Source organism: Molossus molossus, unplaced genomic scaffold, assembly GCF_014108415.1.
Source record: "Molossus molossus isolate mMolMol1 unplaced genomic scaffold, mMolMol1.p scaffold_m16_p_23, whole genome shotgun sequence".
NCBI classification, from domain to species: Eukaryota; Metazoa; Chordata; class Mammalia; order Chiroptera; family Molossidae; genus Molossus; species Molossus molossus.
The window spans coordinates 23,908,257-23,922,790 of record NW_023425359.1 but is presented as its reverse complement, the minus strand read 5'-3'; the positions used below and the strand labels follow the sequence as shown (position 1 = coordinate 23,922,790).

The window sequence follows — 14,534 nt, the reverse complement described above, 5'->3', positions numbered from 1 at the left end:
CTCCCTTACCGCTGCTTCGAGTTTCCAAAAAGGCCTGTCTGGGAAGGTGAGATTTTCCATGCTCTGTTTCAGCCCAAAGGGTAACACGGAGGAGAGCTGAAGAAAATGTTCAGCAAAGACCAGTGATTTACGGGGGTAAAAAAAAATTTTAATTTTATCATAAAGAAATCATTTTGAGAATACAGAGCTGATCTCAAATATTTATGTTAAAGTCTCTGCCCGGAATCATTACATACTAAGAAAAAAGAAAAGGTAGGGAAATTCATTTTACTCTAAGATAAAAATCCATAGTGGTGTGTTCTCAGAATAAGAGTACCAACGACAGTTAGAACCACCTGAAACATTCTGATGGTTAGAACCATCAGAAGTTTGTAGACACACGGCACGTAGCTACCAAATAGAAAACGATATTTAGCCTTGCCTCGATTTGTTCTGATTTTATTTCCCAGTCTCTGCCGTAAGTAAGCAGTAAGAAAGCTGAGGACATTGAAAGCGACTCTTGGCGTCTTATTTGTGATCCAGAGTTTATTGTAACAACGTATCTCATGATCTTCCTCTGCTCTTTTATTTCAGACCATCGCCAACCCCTCACATTCTTTTAAGGTCGAGTCTGAATCCTCAATAGACGCACGTTTATCTTCTGTTCGAAATGCTGTCTTGAAACGTGCTCTAAAAGCCTGCACGAGAACCAGCCCCTGAAGAGCTTCCTGGGGAAGAAGCGTTGCAGAAAGGGAAGTTCTCAGAGCATAACTGCACCAGGAAATCCGCATTTTCCCCCAGTGAGGCACCATTTTTCAAGGAGCAGTCTAATGTGGCCGATGACCGTGCTGGTGAAGAAGAGGCCTCTGGGGAGAGAAATACCGGCATCTTCCTCCCCTCGGGATAAATGGCACCCTAATGCCCAGGGAGGTCTCGGGACATGTTTCTGTGACTCGGAGATAAATGTAGGTGAGCCATCGTCGGAGAACCGGGAACAAACCCTTCTGGTTACTTCCTCTGCCCTGCGCTGCTTTGGGCCGTGCTTTCTGCCCCCAGGGGGAAGGTTCTGGACGAGAAGGCTGTTCTGCGGGACCAGCCCTCCTCCTCCGCTGGACAGGCAGGGCCAGGCCCTTCCCGCTGAGCTCAGCCCACCGTCCCTTGCTCCCATCTCTTGTCTTCTGCTTTCCCAGACTCGCAATGAATTTGTGAGAAACGGCTCAGAGAACGTGCTGGCGGAAGAGGGATCTTCGGAGAAATGCCGGTTTGCGTGAGCAGCTCAGCCCGGGGGGCCCCTGGGCAACCTCAAGGCCTTCGCTGCAGTAAAGCGCATCCTTATTCCAGAACACAGCAAATGACTCTTTTCCTAGAAAACCTTCCCTGATAAAGGCCGCTTGGTTAACCTCCAAGCTGCTAGCACTATTTTTTTCTTTATTGATTTTAGAGAGAGAGGAAGGGAGAGGGTGAGAGAGAAACATCGATGAGAGAGAACATTGATTGGCCGCCTCCTGCATGCCCCCTACTGGGAATCAGGCCCACAACCTGGGCATGTGCCCTGACCGGGAATCGAACCAGCGACCTCTTGGTGCAGGGTTGACACTCAACCACTGAGCCCCACCAGCCAGACCTAATACCTTTAAATTTTTTTCTCTCTAGTGTATATACAGAATCATATAAGTATCTCATTTGTCTCTGCCTGACCCGGCGAACATAGGTCCCAGGCTGCACCTGACGTTGTTTTGCAGTCAGGACTTTGCTAAGATTTTGTTTATTATTATTATTACTACTTCAGTTTGTCCAAGGGCCCCACCGAGCACACCAACGTCCACACCTCACGTTACCTGCCTGGTCCCTGCACACCCTTCAATTTGTCTCCCTGAATTTTAGGCAAAAATATGTTCCCGTTGTTGTTGGCCAGTTTGGCTCAGCGGTTAGAGTGTTGGTCCACCGACCAGAGAGTCCTGGGTTCGGTTCCCACTAAGGGCACGTACCTCGGTTGCAGTTTGTTCCCAGCCCCGGTTGGGGTCGTGTGGGTGGCAGCCAGTCGATATTTCTCTCTCTCTCTCTTCCTCCCTTTCTCCCTCCCACTCTATCTAAAGATAAATGCAAAAAAAAATGTTCTCAGGTGAGAATAAAATAAAATACATGTCCCCAATGACCCTCACGTCTGTGGGTCTGCCCACGATACCACTGCAAACTGAGGGCTGAGGTCCCCTCCAGACAGTAGGCTCTCTAACGTCTAAGCAGAGCTCGGCGCTGAACCCCATACGGGTTTGGCAGACACTTACCACTGGGGGAAAAAGTGATTTTGGGGAAAAGAAGCCTGTGCTTCTCAGTTTCTTAAGCGTGTGGGCAGGGCAGAGTGAAACTGGAACTTTATTCTGCTTCCATACTAAATAAAACTCCTGTTCCTTATTATGGCCTAATAGGTGGAAACATTTTTTCTATAAACAGGTTTAAAATTTTTATTTTATTTTTTACAGAGGGCAAGGATTGGTGGAAGAAAGAATATATGACTTTGTTAAGACCCCAAAAAGCCTTATTATTATTATTATTATTTTTATCTAACTGGGTCCTGGGCTTGATTAGGAAGTCCCTCGGGGACAACGCAGTGGTCATCTGGCATTGTTGGCACAGGAAGAGGTTTTAATGAGGAGAGGAGGCTACTTGGGCCTTTTTTTTTTTCTTCAGTGTCCAGAGAAGTCTCATGAAATAGAGCGTCTGTTTAAATAAAAATGATTTCAGATCTTTCCTGTGGATTCGGATCTGCTTCTCACGGGATTGAACCACGTTAAGTAACATTTTGAGGCTGGAAGGGTCAGGGTTAGAATGGACCCCAGGGTCGAAATCGGGAACCATATACGAACACCGAGGGGTCCGCTGAGAAAGGAAGCCGGAATGGCCAGTGAAAGGGATAGGGTTGGAAACGGGGGGCTTTCTTTACGCGGGCGATGGTTAGCCCGGCTGTCCGATTCCCTTCGCCCTCCTCTGCAGCGTTCTGTTCTCCATCCCTTTCCCGCGGATCCTCCAGCGCCTGCCCAGCCCCTGCCCAGCCCCTGCCCAGCCCCTGCCCAGCCCCTGCCCAGCCCCTGGGCCCTCCGGCTTGCCCAGACGCGTCGTGTTCCTAAATGACTCACGTTCCCGTGTCCGATCGCAGACACCACACGGTGGCCCAGCTGTCAGGACGGCCCGTCTGCGTCGCACACACGTCCGCCATCAGTCCAAAAAGCTATTTCGGGTCCAGTCTCCAAGCAGCACATTAAAATCAACAGAGGCCGCCCGCGTTCCGGACTCTTATGAAACGGGAAGACCTTAGTGAGGCCCCTTCCCGCGGCAGGAGTGGGTTTGGGAAGGCCATTTCTGCTCGCACAGAAACTCAGATGTTCTTAATTCTTCTCCCCTGAGCATGTGGCAGACCTGCCTCTTTCATTCACACGCTGGCTCCCCGGCAGGAGGCGGGACCAGGCTCCCGGCCGGCAGTCGCCCGGCGTGGTCACTTCTCTGTCCCCTTCCCTTCCAGGGGCACACGGGTACTTGCGAGTGTGTCCTGCAACAGTCCTATTATTTAGTCACCGTGGATCCTGCAAAGGTACACGCCATCCCTCCTGATAAACTTCTGCACTTTTCACGGCTGGCACTTAGCATCCACGACTAATGGCGAACTCTTCAGAGAGATACATGGCCCATCTGTCAGCACACAGAAGCCGAGCTGACCACGTGTCCTTTGAGAGTTTGCAAACAACTCCCACGACCGGTACCGTGACCCTTTCCCTGCCCGAGTTCCATCACCAGCTTCGGAATTCATAATTATACAAGGTTTTGTCTTCACCCTACGATGTCAATTCCCTCCACTAATGCGTGCTACCTGCCAGGTAGAGCTCTTCATGTAGTATCATCTCATTTAACCTTCTTAGTGAACCTGCAAGGTTGGTGTTCTTAGCTCCAACCTACAGAGGAAGAAACCAGGGCTCTGCAGATTGAGTAAGTTGTCCCAGAAAAATAGCAAGAAACATTCCCGTAGGGGCCCAGGAATGATAGGAAAACGGGTCAGAATTTATGGAAATGGTGCGTTGAACAATTGTTAAAACATCCTCAAAAGCAAAGTACCATTTAATCCACTGCACAGAGAGCTGGGGCACCGAGAGTCTCGCTCCGCCAGTGACGACCTTCCTTGACGTGCTTTTCCACCATCTCATCAGTCAAACATCTGAAGGGAGCTGATGTTCTATTTGGCCTAAAATGCCAAAACGATCATTTTTCAAAGAATCGTTTCTTCCTGCAGGAGCGCTGTCCAGGAGTCTGTCCGTGCAGGTTCCCATTACAACCAGAGAGCGCCCTTTTCCAAACCACTACTGAGGGAAGAGATTGTTCATGAGAAACTCCTAAAATGTTCTGTGAAACAGTTCGTGGGACTACAATGAACTCTCAATCAACACTGATGCAAGAAGTCCTTCCTGTTTGACTCAAGCTAACATGGAAGAGATCCTACGGGAATGTTTCTTGCTATTTTTCTGGGAGAACTTACTCAATCTGCTGAGCCCTGGTTTCTTCCTCTGTAGGTTGGAGCTAAGAACACCAACCTTGCAGGTTCACTAAGAAGGTTAAATGAGATGATACTACATGAATGGCTCTACCTGGCAGGTAGCACGCGTTAACGGGTGGAATTAACATCACAGGGTTAAGTCCAAACGTTGTGTAATTATGATGACGGGTTCCACTTTCAAACTTGTGAGAGGTACGGAGAACAACTGTACAGAACTCTACGTTAGGTCTTCCGTCGTCCTCTGTGATGTTGATATTTTTTGAAAATCCAGATAGTTGTCTCGCAGTTGTGGAGTGCGAACTTCCCTGATTCTCACCCCATGACTGTGTTCAGGTTGAAGATGCTCAGAAAGGGTCCTACCAGGGGGATGATGGCATGGACTTTCCATCACATCACATCAGGGGACAGGGTGTGAGCTCATCTCATCACCGGGGACCGTAGTTTCATTTGTTCTTGAACACAGTATCTGCCAGATTGTTTTCCATGGTTCTAACAGATTCTTTTTTCTTTATTTTGATGCTCAAATTGGTCTACGTTTGGCTCGATGGATCCTCTTAAAGCCAGCCCCCGTGACCTTTCGACATCTACCCATCGCGCTTGGTTTACGCTCCTGCTTTGTGGAGCCACAGACACGTCCGGGCTCACCTGTCCTTTTCCCTGGTCTGTGGAATCAGCCACATCTCAGTGGAGCTCTGAGCCCTTTAAGAGGGTCACCGAATTCGGAAACCAGGACCTGCCGGTGTGCTTACTGCGACCCCTAAAACTTCTTAAAAACAGAGAAGGTGTCTGGTTTACCTTGGGTCGCCCATGCCCGGGCACATGCTCTCACACGGTGTAGGTTTCAGTAAACGCGTGTTGAATGTCGACGTCCTATGAAATGGATACACCTGCACAAATTACCGTGAGTTTTTAAGGGCATCAGCATTGGGAATCTCTCATCCACAGGACCTCCGATCACATTTCATGACGAGACATTGGCAAGCATAGACTTGGACCCGGAACAGAATCTCCAAGGAGCCAGCCCTTCACCTGTATGCTCATGAATCAGGTCCTCAGTTAATCTCACTTTTAGGAACCACTGTTGATCACTAGATTACACGTGAACATAAAATAGCTAAACAGAGTCCCCGCTGTGTACGCCGCAAGAATCAGGTAAAAGAAATCTGGGATCCGGCGTTGAACGTGTTCTTTTCCAAATTTGCAAATGATGCCATTTGGGGGCTGCCCGTTCCTTGGCTGCCTGCTGACTCTCAGTGTGTCCAGGGCACTGACTCTCAGTGTGTCCAGGGCACTGGAACATGGTCTCCCCACTTCTCTAATGGGAGGCACGTCCCTTCGAATTGCCCCACGTCAATCACTACTCCGGAGTCTGGGGCCAGACACCCCACTTCCAGCAAATGTTGGATGAGTTTTCAAATAGGAATTAGGCGTCGTTTTTGCTCACTCGACTTCTTTCTCCCTTAACTTTCATCTTGTTCCAAGAAGGTGAATTAAGCGGCTTACTGGTTGTTGTTGTTATTGTTGTCCTTCTTACAAAACGCTGCGATTTCCCGAAATGGCAGGCTGCCTCTTGAGGGTTTAAACTGTTGCTGCCGGCTACGGGCTAAAAGGGCCATTTTTTTAAGCAGCATTTAGGTTTAAGGAGCCAAGAGGGTCCTAAAATCTAAAGTGTCTCTGCTTTCCCTGGGGAGAAAAAGTTAATTTTTTTTTTTCAACCAGGACAGAGTAGGTGTTTTCTTTCTTTCTTTTTTTTTTATCCTCACCTGAGGACATTTTTCCATTTTTTTGTTCAGATAGAGTGGGAGGGAGAGAGAGGAAGAGAGAGAGAGAGAGAAAAACATCGACGTGAAAGGGACACATCGAGTGGCTGCCACCCGCTCGACCAACCAGGGCTGGGGACCAACTGCAACTGAGGTACATGCCCTTAGCGGGAACCAAACCCGGGTCTCTCTGGACCGCAGGCCGACGCTCTAACCACTGAGCCAAACCGGCCAGGGCTAGAGTAGGTGTTTTCACTAGTTTTTCTCTTACACTGTCATCATAATTAAGAAAACCATTCATCAAAGAACTCTGACTGGCATTTTTCGGCATGGCAATATATTTTTCTGAAAATGTCCCCAGTTTATCAGCCACCTTCCATTATTCCTATCGTCAACCTGTCTAGGGATGCTTCAAACATGCGTCTTTTATGATTCTCATTATGTAAATGACATTTTACATCCAGCTCCAGTCAATCAATAGAATGTGTTTTTTTAGTTCATTGCTTACAAGGGCCTTCATTCGTCAGCCAACAAGATGTTGATGTTATAAAAAAGCATTCTGTTTACATAAGGAAAGGGACCTTAGGCTAAAACAACTTATTTTAAATAACTTGTTTTTTTTTTTTGCTGTACTTCATCACCGATGACACCGGAAGTGACTTCCTAGGGCTTCGACACCTTAGCACAGGAGACACACAGCCTCAACTTTCTCTAAAGAGAACGGAGATGACTGTGAGTCTAGGTCCGTACCCTGATGCCCTGCCCTGTGGCTGAATGAGTTGAAGAAATGATTGAACAAATACCTAATTTATACGTAACAAAGTCCAATACGTTTTTGTTGACAATTTGGCTCTTCCCAGCCGTGCGATTTCAGGCATCGCCTGGGCAGATGACTCTTGGTCAGAATTTCTCTCTGGGGGTTCAAGTGTCTCACATCAGAAGTGTCCCTTTCTAATCACGTGAAGGTCAGTCAGTGAAGAAGGCTGATAACAAACATAGGTTCGTCTGAAATACAGTGTCGGAGGGCAGCGCTCTGATACCTTGGCCCAATAGACAGATGATGAGCTCAGAGTCAAGGAGCCTGGACCAACCTGTTCACCATTTTCCCTGCGTACCTGACTTCTCCTTCCTAACCTCAGGGGCGGGACCAGACAAGGTTGAGTTGACTCCGTTTGTGAAAAGTGGGCCATTAGTCCATGAAAAGTCTTCCTGATGTTGTTCATGGTGTTGACATCCCCAAGAAGCACCTTAACCACTCTGACTATTCCCTCTCCTCGTGAGGTGCTCATTCTGGTATTCCATCATGCCTTCTCACTGCGCTGAGAAAATGACATTTCAACACACGTACTGGCTTCCTGTGTCTCTTCCCCAGTAGACCGTTCGGTCTATGCTTCTTTGTGCCCCTACTACCTGCACAGGGCAGGTGCGGATTGATTGATTGATTGATTGATGATTGATATTGATTGACTGATTGAAGAACGAATGAATGACCACATCCACTTATGGAAACTGCCAGTCACTCTGGGCTGCTTGTGGCAAATTCAAATACAAAGTCGATCTCTAAATCATTCCACGACCAGTTCAGATGTTACCTGTCAAGGCCTGTACCCCTCTCAAGTACCTGCTTCCAACTAGGGGAATAACACCCAAGGGGACAAACATCTATTGCAGGCGGGCATGAGAGAAATATTTAGATTTTACACTGGTTTCCGGTCTTCCAGAGTTTAATTTCACCAAAGTCTTATTCCATCCTCTTCAATTTGAGAAATTAAAATACAGTTGACCCTTGAACAACATGGGTGTGAACGGTGCTGGTGCACTTATTCGTGGATTTTTTTTTTCCCAGTAAATACCCGTGTTTTTGTTCTGAAGTTGGGAGTTTGCACATCAGGAGGGCTGGGTGTGTGCACAGATCCACCCCTTTTATGTGAAGGGCTGGAGCATCTGTGGATTTGGGGGCATGAAAAGTTTGGGGGGGACTCAAAAATTATATGCGGATTTTCGATGGTGTGGGCAGTCAGGGCCCCTAATCCCTGTGTTGTTTGAGGCTCAACTGTCATTTCTGTTTAAATTCATTTAAGTAAATGTAGTTAATTTAAATCAGATTCCCATTAGAAGTCACTACTCTAACATCCGCCACACTCTGGCTGGGTGAGGTCCCAAACTTACCTCCGTGGGAAGAAAGGGAAAGTAAACTGATGGTTCACGAACTCCGGTGGACTTGGCTTGAATGAGAAGTCTAGCCAGAGGGTCTATGTCTGCAGCAATACTCCTGCATGTTTACCAGCCCCTGCCGCCAGGCATCAACAGGGGGCGCTGCAGAAGCAGGAACTGAAGGCGGGGATCAGTCCAGACACCAGGACAGAGCATGCTTCAGGAGAAGGTGGGCTGGGTGGAGTTTTCCCAATGAGAGATCAGTGAGCTAATGAAGTAACAGGAGGCGGGATGACCCCAGGCCAGCCCCAGGCGCTGCCTTGGGCTCTGCTCCACAATACAGCGTTAGAGACCACGTGTCCCCGGTTTTGACTTCAAGTGTCAACTCGACCAGAATGGTGGGTTCCCATGCCTCAGCCTCCAGATGGGGTCAGGGTGGGCTGACTCCATGCTCCTTTGGACCAAGGCTCCTTGGGCCTCTCAGAGGAATTCCTGAAGGGCCCCCCGAATTCTGTAGCCTGATCGCCCCTCGTGGCCTTCACGCCCCCTGGTTCTGCCTTCTTCCTCTTCTACCCCCGACTATCATGGAGGTCTCAGCAGTGCAGAATCTGCCACCAAGGGCCCTTCCAATCACAGGACGTTCCTTAGGTGGTACATGCCTCAGTCCTTCTGTCCCCCGTGGGCCCTGCCCTCTTACAACCACCGTGTGGTATCCAGTCCCCGTATTTAGCATTTTAAACAGAGGAGGGCTCGTATTGGTGCAATTCATCATTTTCCAAACTGTGCTCACATGCACCTTGGTATATTCATCTACACACTTCATAAAACTTGGTTAACTCAATGAGAGTTCTTTAGTCTGGCCGGTGTGGCTCAGTGGTTGAGCTTTGACCCTGCACCAAGAGGTCGCCGGTTCGATTCCCAGTCAGGACACGTGCCCATGTTGTGGGCCTGATCCCCAGCAGGGGGCGTGCAGGAGGCAGCCAGTCGATGTTCTCTCTCATCGATGTTTCTATCTCTCTCTCCCTCTCCCTCCTCTCTCTCTAAAAATAAAAGAAAAATATTAAAGAAAATAAGAGTTCTTTACCTTTGCAGAATGGTCCTCACTGTGACGCGTCTGATAATTGAGGACATGCCTGAAAGTCGTTGAAATGACGATGGAGCCCCGCATTCCGCGTTTTAAATATAGTCATAGGAACACCGCCAAACACACGCTAAATGCCTTCCAAGTGTTTTAAATCAGATCATTACAGAGACGTTCACAGTTTACTTTTCGGCGGAGGATGGTATCCAAAACATGGACTGTTTTGTTGGTAAAGGCTTCTTAGCGAGACAGATACAGGAGCCAAAGGGTAGGTACCACTTGAGGAAGAAAACCGAGCTCTAAATGTTATTTCCAAAATCTGCTGAATGAAAACACATATTCTACCAGGCAAAGGGAGAGCCATCCCCTCCCACTTTCTTCTCAGAAAGGAGGGTGTGCGAAGCGCGGCAGCCCCCCGAGAGCAGCCCCCCAAGAGCAGTCCTGGACTCCCGGCAAACTCCGCTGTCACACATTTGTAACCAGACGAGTCCAAACAGATGCAGAATACACAGCCACCCACTCAGGAAGGAGGAAACTCAGAAATCCTCCCCAGAAATGCACATGTTCGTTTTGTTTATCGTGTTCCTGGCATAGACATGTGTAGCCAAATATGTTCCATAATTACGAAATATGTTACTAAATGTGGGCACACGTAGTAAACATCTTGTCTGTTGCCACTGCCTCAAACATTTTTAAATGGGATGGAATCGATGTATTTAAATACACGTTCAGTAAATTCGTGCAAATGTGTTTGGAGATGAAGGAGAAATGGGCTTCCTCCACCTGAGGGCCACCCGTGGTTCCAAGTCACCGCGCTGGGAGAGGGGTCGAGAAGGACATGAGCCGTGAGCTCTCCGCATTCCCAACCCATCCCCCGAAGGCTTCTGAATGGGGCAGAACAGCGATGCCCGGCAAGAAGAACCAGGTTAAACCAGCCATTAAGTGTGATAAATGCAAGTCCCCAAACCCCCCGAGTCTCAGGAGAGGGGCTGCACAACATGTGGAACTACATGCAAACTACACCTGCCCAGGTCCCATGGATGCCAACCTGTGATACAGAGTCTTCTGTCTCGGTCACTCCCACCGTGTTGCCCCGCCCACAGCCTTCTCAGACCACCCACCGACAGGGAGAAGTACCCCTCTGGACTGCCCCCCAGGACCTGCCTTGTGGGTGTGGTCCTGGCCTCGAGGTTCCTGTCCGAGCCTTCCTCTGGGAGTTGGGAATTATGAGAGGTCAGTGCGTCCCACTGTGGTTCATGGTTCCAGCTCATGTACCCCCGGGAGCTGCGGTGCGGCCTTGTTGTCACATGTGAGCAGGAAACCCACTGGAGAGGGGAAGAGCCAGAGCCAGTGAGGGGGGGATGGGAGGAGGAGGAGGAGGAGGAGGGAGAGAAGAGACACAGGAGAGGTCCAGGGGGGGGATGGGCTGGGAGGGGAGGGCAGGGAGAGATCAGCCCGCTCCCAGCATCACTCCTTCCCCCTCTCCAGTCCCTGGGCTTCAGCTGCACTGACTCCCTCCTCGTGTTTCTCTCGAGCAAGGCTGAGTCCTACAGCTCCGCCTCTTGGAGTTCTTCCCAGCTTCTCTCCGAGGCCTCCAGCCCTGCCCTGCGGCCTCCCCACCAACCAGCCTGCCACCCGGACCCAGCACCCGGACCAGCACCCGGACCCAGCACCCGGACCCAGCACCCGGACCAGCACCCGGACCCAGCACCCTGACCCAGCACCCGGACCCAGCACCCAGACCAGCACCCAGACCCAGCACCCTGATCCAGCACCCGGACCAGCACCCAGACCCAGCACCCGGACCCAGCACCCGGACCCAGCACCCTGATCCAGCACCCGGACCAGCACCCAGACCCAGCACCCGGACCCAGCACCCAGACCAGCACCCGACCAGCACCGGATCCAGCACCCGGACCAGCACCCCGGACCCAGCACCATGATCCACGCACCGAGACCAGCACCCGGACCCAGCACCCAGACCAGCACCCGGACCCAGCACCCGGACCCAGCACCCTGATCCAGCACCCGGACCCAGCACCCGGACCCAGCACCCGGACCAGCACCCGGACCCAGCACCCAGACCCAGCACCCGGACCAGCACCCGGACCCAGCACCCTGATCCAGCACCCGGACCAGCACCCGGACCAGCACCCGGACCCAGCACCCGGACCCAGCACCCTGATCCAGCACCCGGACCAGCACCCAGACCCAGCACCCAGACCAGCACCCAGACCAGCACCCGGACCCAGCACCCAGACCCAGCACCCTGATCCAGCACCCGGACCCAGCACCCGGACCCAGCACCCTGATCCAGCACCCGGACCAGCACCCAGACCCAGCACCCAGACCAGCACCCAGACCAGCACCCGGATCCAGCACCCGGACCCAGCACCCAGACCCAGCACCCGGACCCGCACCCGGACCAGCACCCTGACCAGCACCCGGACCAGCACCCAGACCAGCACCCGGACCAGCACCCAGACCAGCACCCTGACCAGCACCCGGACCAGCACCCAGACCCAGCACCCAGACCAGCACCCGGACCCAGCACCCAGACCCAGCACCCGGACCAGCACCCGGACCCAGCACCCAGACCCAGCACCCGGACCAGCACCCGGACCCAGCACCCGGACCCAGCACCCGGACCCAGCACCCGGACCGACCCGAGCCACCCAGACCAGCACCAGACCACCCAGACCCAGCACCCGGACCCAGCACCCGGACCCAGCACCCTGATGCAGTACCCAGACCCAGCACCCTGATCCAGCACCCGGACCAGCACCCGGACCCAGCACCCGGACCCAGCACCCGGACCCAGCACCTTGACACAGCACCCGGACCCAGCACCCGGACTAGTACCCGGACCCAGCACCCGGACTAGTACCCGGACCCAGCACACTTCTCTCAGACCCTCCCGTCAGAAGATCTGAAATCCGTCTGGAGGTGTCTCCTGCTGCCGTAAATGAGGCAAGTTCAAAATAATCTTTGTTCTCCCTTCTCTGTTGAATCGGGGGCTTTTAGGCCCCTTCTTAGAAAGCATTTTCTTTTAAAACCGACTTACCTTTCATCAGAACCAGAAACAGGCGACCCACAGACGGCCCCAACCCGCCCGCGGCCAGCACGTGCTGAGACCCCTCGGGCGTCCACGTCGCATTCTGGCTGGTCGGCCTGACCTGCGTGTCTTCAGCCTTTGAAACAGAAAGAGAAACACCTTCCACCTGACTGTCCACGTGTTGTAACGCTTTATCACGTCGACCTACCAAAAAGCTGAAGGTTCAGAAACCCTACTGAGGGCTTATACTAATAGAGTTTCTCCCCAAAACAAATGTCCCCCAGAGAGTAGCCCTGGTCACCACGTCACACGTCCTCACGAAACTGGGACGGAGGCCTGTGTCCCGGGACAGCAACCGGAGAATTCCACAGACAGGTCAAGCCCACTCACAGGTCAGCAGAGACAGCTGCCCCCTGGGTACGTGGATCTCTGTCGATAGGTTGACGGTGGTCTGGGGATTTGAATCCTACCGTCTTAGCAGACGTGGAGCTCACGATTTTTCTGCGATTTCATGCCGTTGTTACAAGTGCAGTGACGGCCGTGTGGTCTCTTCTTTCAGTGTGGACGAGGAGACCCCAGGGCCGTGCCCTGTGACGAGGGGCCCCGTGGGTCTGTAGCCAGGAGAGGTTTCCTCGCTCTGCATCTCCGCCAGGTGGGCACCTCCCACCGGGTGCGCTTGGCCGCGAGGGTCCTGACGCAGATGATTTCAACCTGCTCCCCTCTCCCCTAAAGGGAAAAGAAAAGGCACACGGGCTTTCAACTCAATCCCCGTGTTCCAGAGAAGCTGATGAGCCTCCAGAGCAGACACCTGACGGCTCCATGGAGCCCTCCTTCGCGGGGCGCTGAGAACCACCAGCCAGGCCCCCGGGCGAGGGCCGCTCCAGGCCGCTCCCAGGGCTCTGGCTGGATTATCAGACTCCCAGGGACACGTGCGTTTTCATCTGCCGGGTCCCTGTCTGTGGAAATGTCAGCCACGGGGCCCTGTCCGACTAATGGATTTTACCTGTGAGTCAAGGGCCTTCTGTTCATCGTATTTTGAGGATTTGGGACATGCTTCAGGGCACAGTCTCCGTGGTCAGCATGTCGCTCTCCGGCTCCACCTCCTCTCAGCCCCTCGCTTCTTTATGGGGGGGGCCGTCGTGGGCTGATCCCACCGCCCTTCCCAGCGAGCGTCTCAGGTAACAGCTCGGCTGTCCCAGCCCGTCGGTAATTGCCGCCCGGGTCTGGCTGGACCCTCTCCCCGCGCCCCCTGTCCTGGCTCACCGCCAGCTCCTGCCTGATCCCGCCTGCACCTGCTCAGCGGGCTGGAGACAGGGGGTCTCTGTTCAAATTCACGGCCAGAACCCCGAAGGGGCCCTTCCAGCCGGCAGGCCACTCTGCCCCTGTCCTTGGCCGTGTTTCATGGCTCCTTTTCATCAAACCTCCAACACGTCCTCGCCTCCACCCCCTCTCAGCCGACCGCCCCACTTCTTCGCTCCGGGAAAGGGGAAGGAGTGGGGGGGGGGGGTCCGCTGGCCCCACAGTCACACGCACCCACCCCTGTGAGCGGCCAGTCTGCCTTTCCTGTTCTGGGGAATGAGCTGGGGTCTCGCGTGTCCCCTCCACCGGCCTGGGCTGTCCCGCCAGCAAAGGCTCCTAATGTCCTTCTCCTGGAGCTACAGAGGGGCCCTTATTCCAGGATCTACTAGGAGAGCCAACCCGTGGAAACCCGGCTCCGGAACCGTCTCCCCTGGAGGTGCCGAGTGCGTCCCTCTGGCTGCTGATGTGGAGCATTTGGGGATAATTCTTTATTTCTTTCATTCGCATCCCCAATCCGACCTGTCAGCAAACCCTTTTAACTACACCTTCCAAATAAATCCACTGTGATCCCAGCGGACCCGGGAACAACTTGGGTTTGAGGGACGAGATTCCAGCTGCCCAGGAATACTTTCAGGGAAGAGGTTGGCCCCTCGCAGCTGCAGGTGT

The 14,534-nt window shown here is 52.6% G+C and overlaps 1 protein-coding gene across 1 annotated transcript; it reads left to right on the top strand.

The window, feature by feature from the left end:
* Nucleotides 1–10,418: 10,418 nt before the first annotated feature.
* Nucleotides 10,419–12,253, top strand: LOC118640768 (extensin-like). Its single transcript, XM_036277776.1, has 2 exons — nucleotides 10,419–10,456; nucleotides 11,287–12,253. The coding sequence occupies exons 1-2, from the start codon at nucleotides 10,419–10,421 to the stop codon at nucleotides 12,251–12,253; spliced, it is 1,005 nt and encodes a 334-aa protein (XP_036133669.1).
* Nucleotides 12,254–14,534: the final 2,281 nt, after the last annotated feature.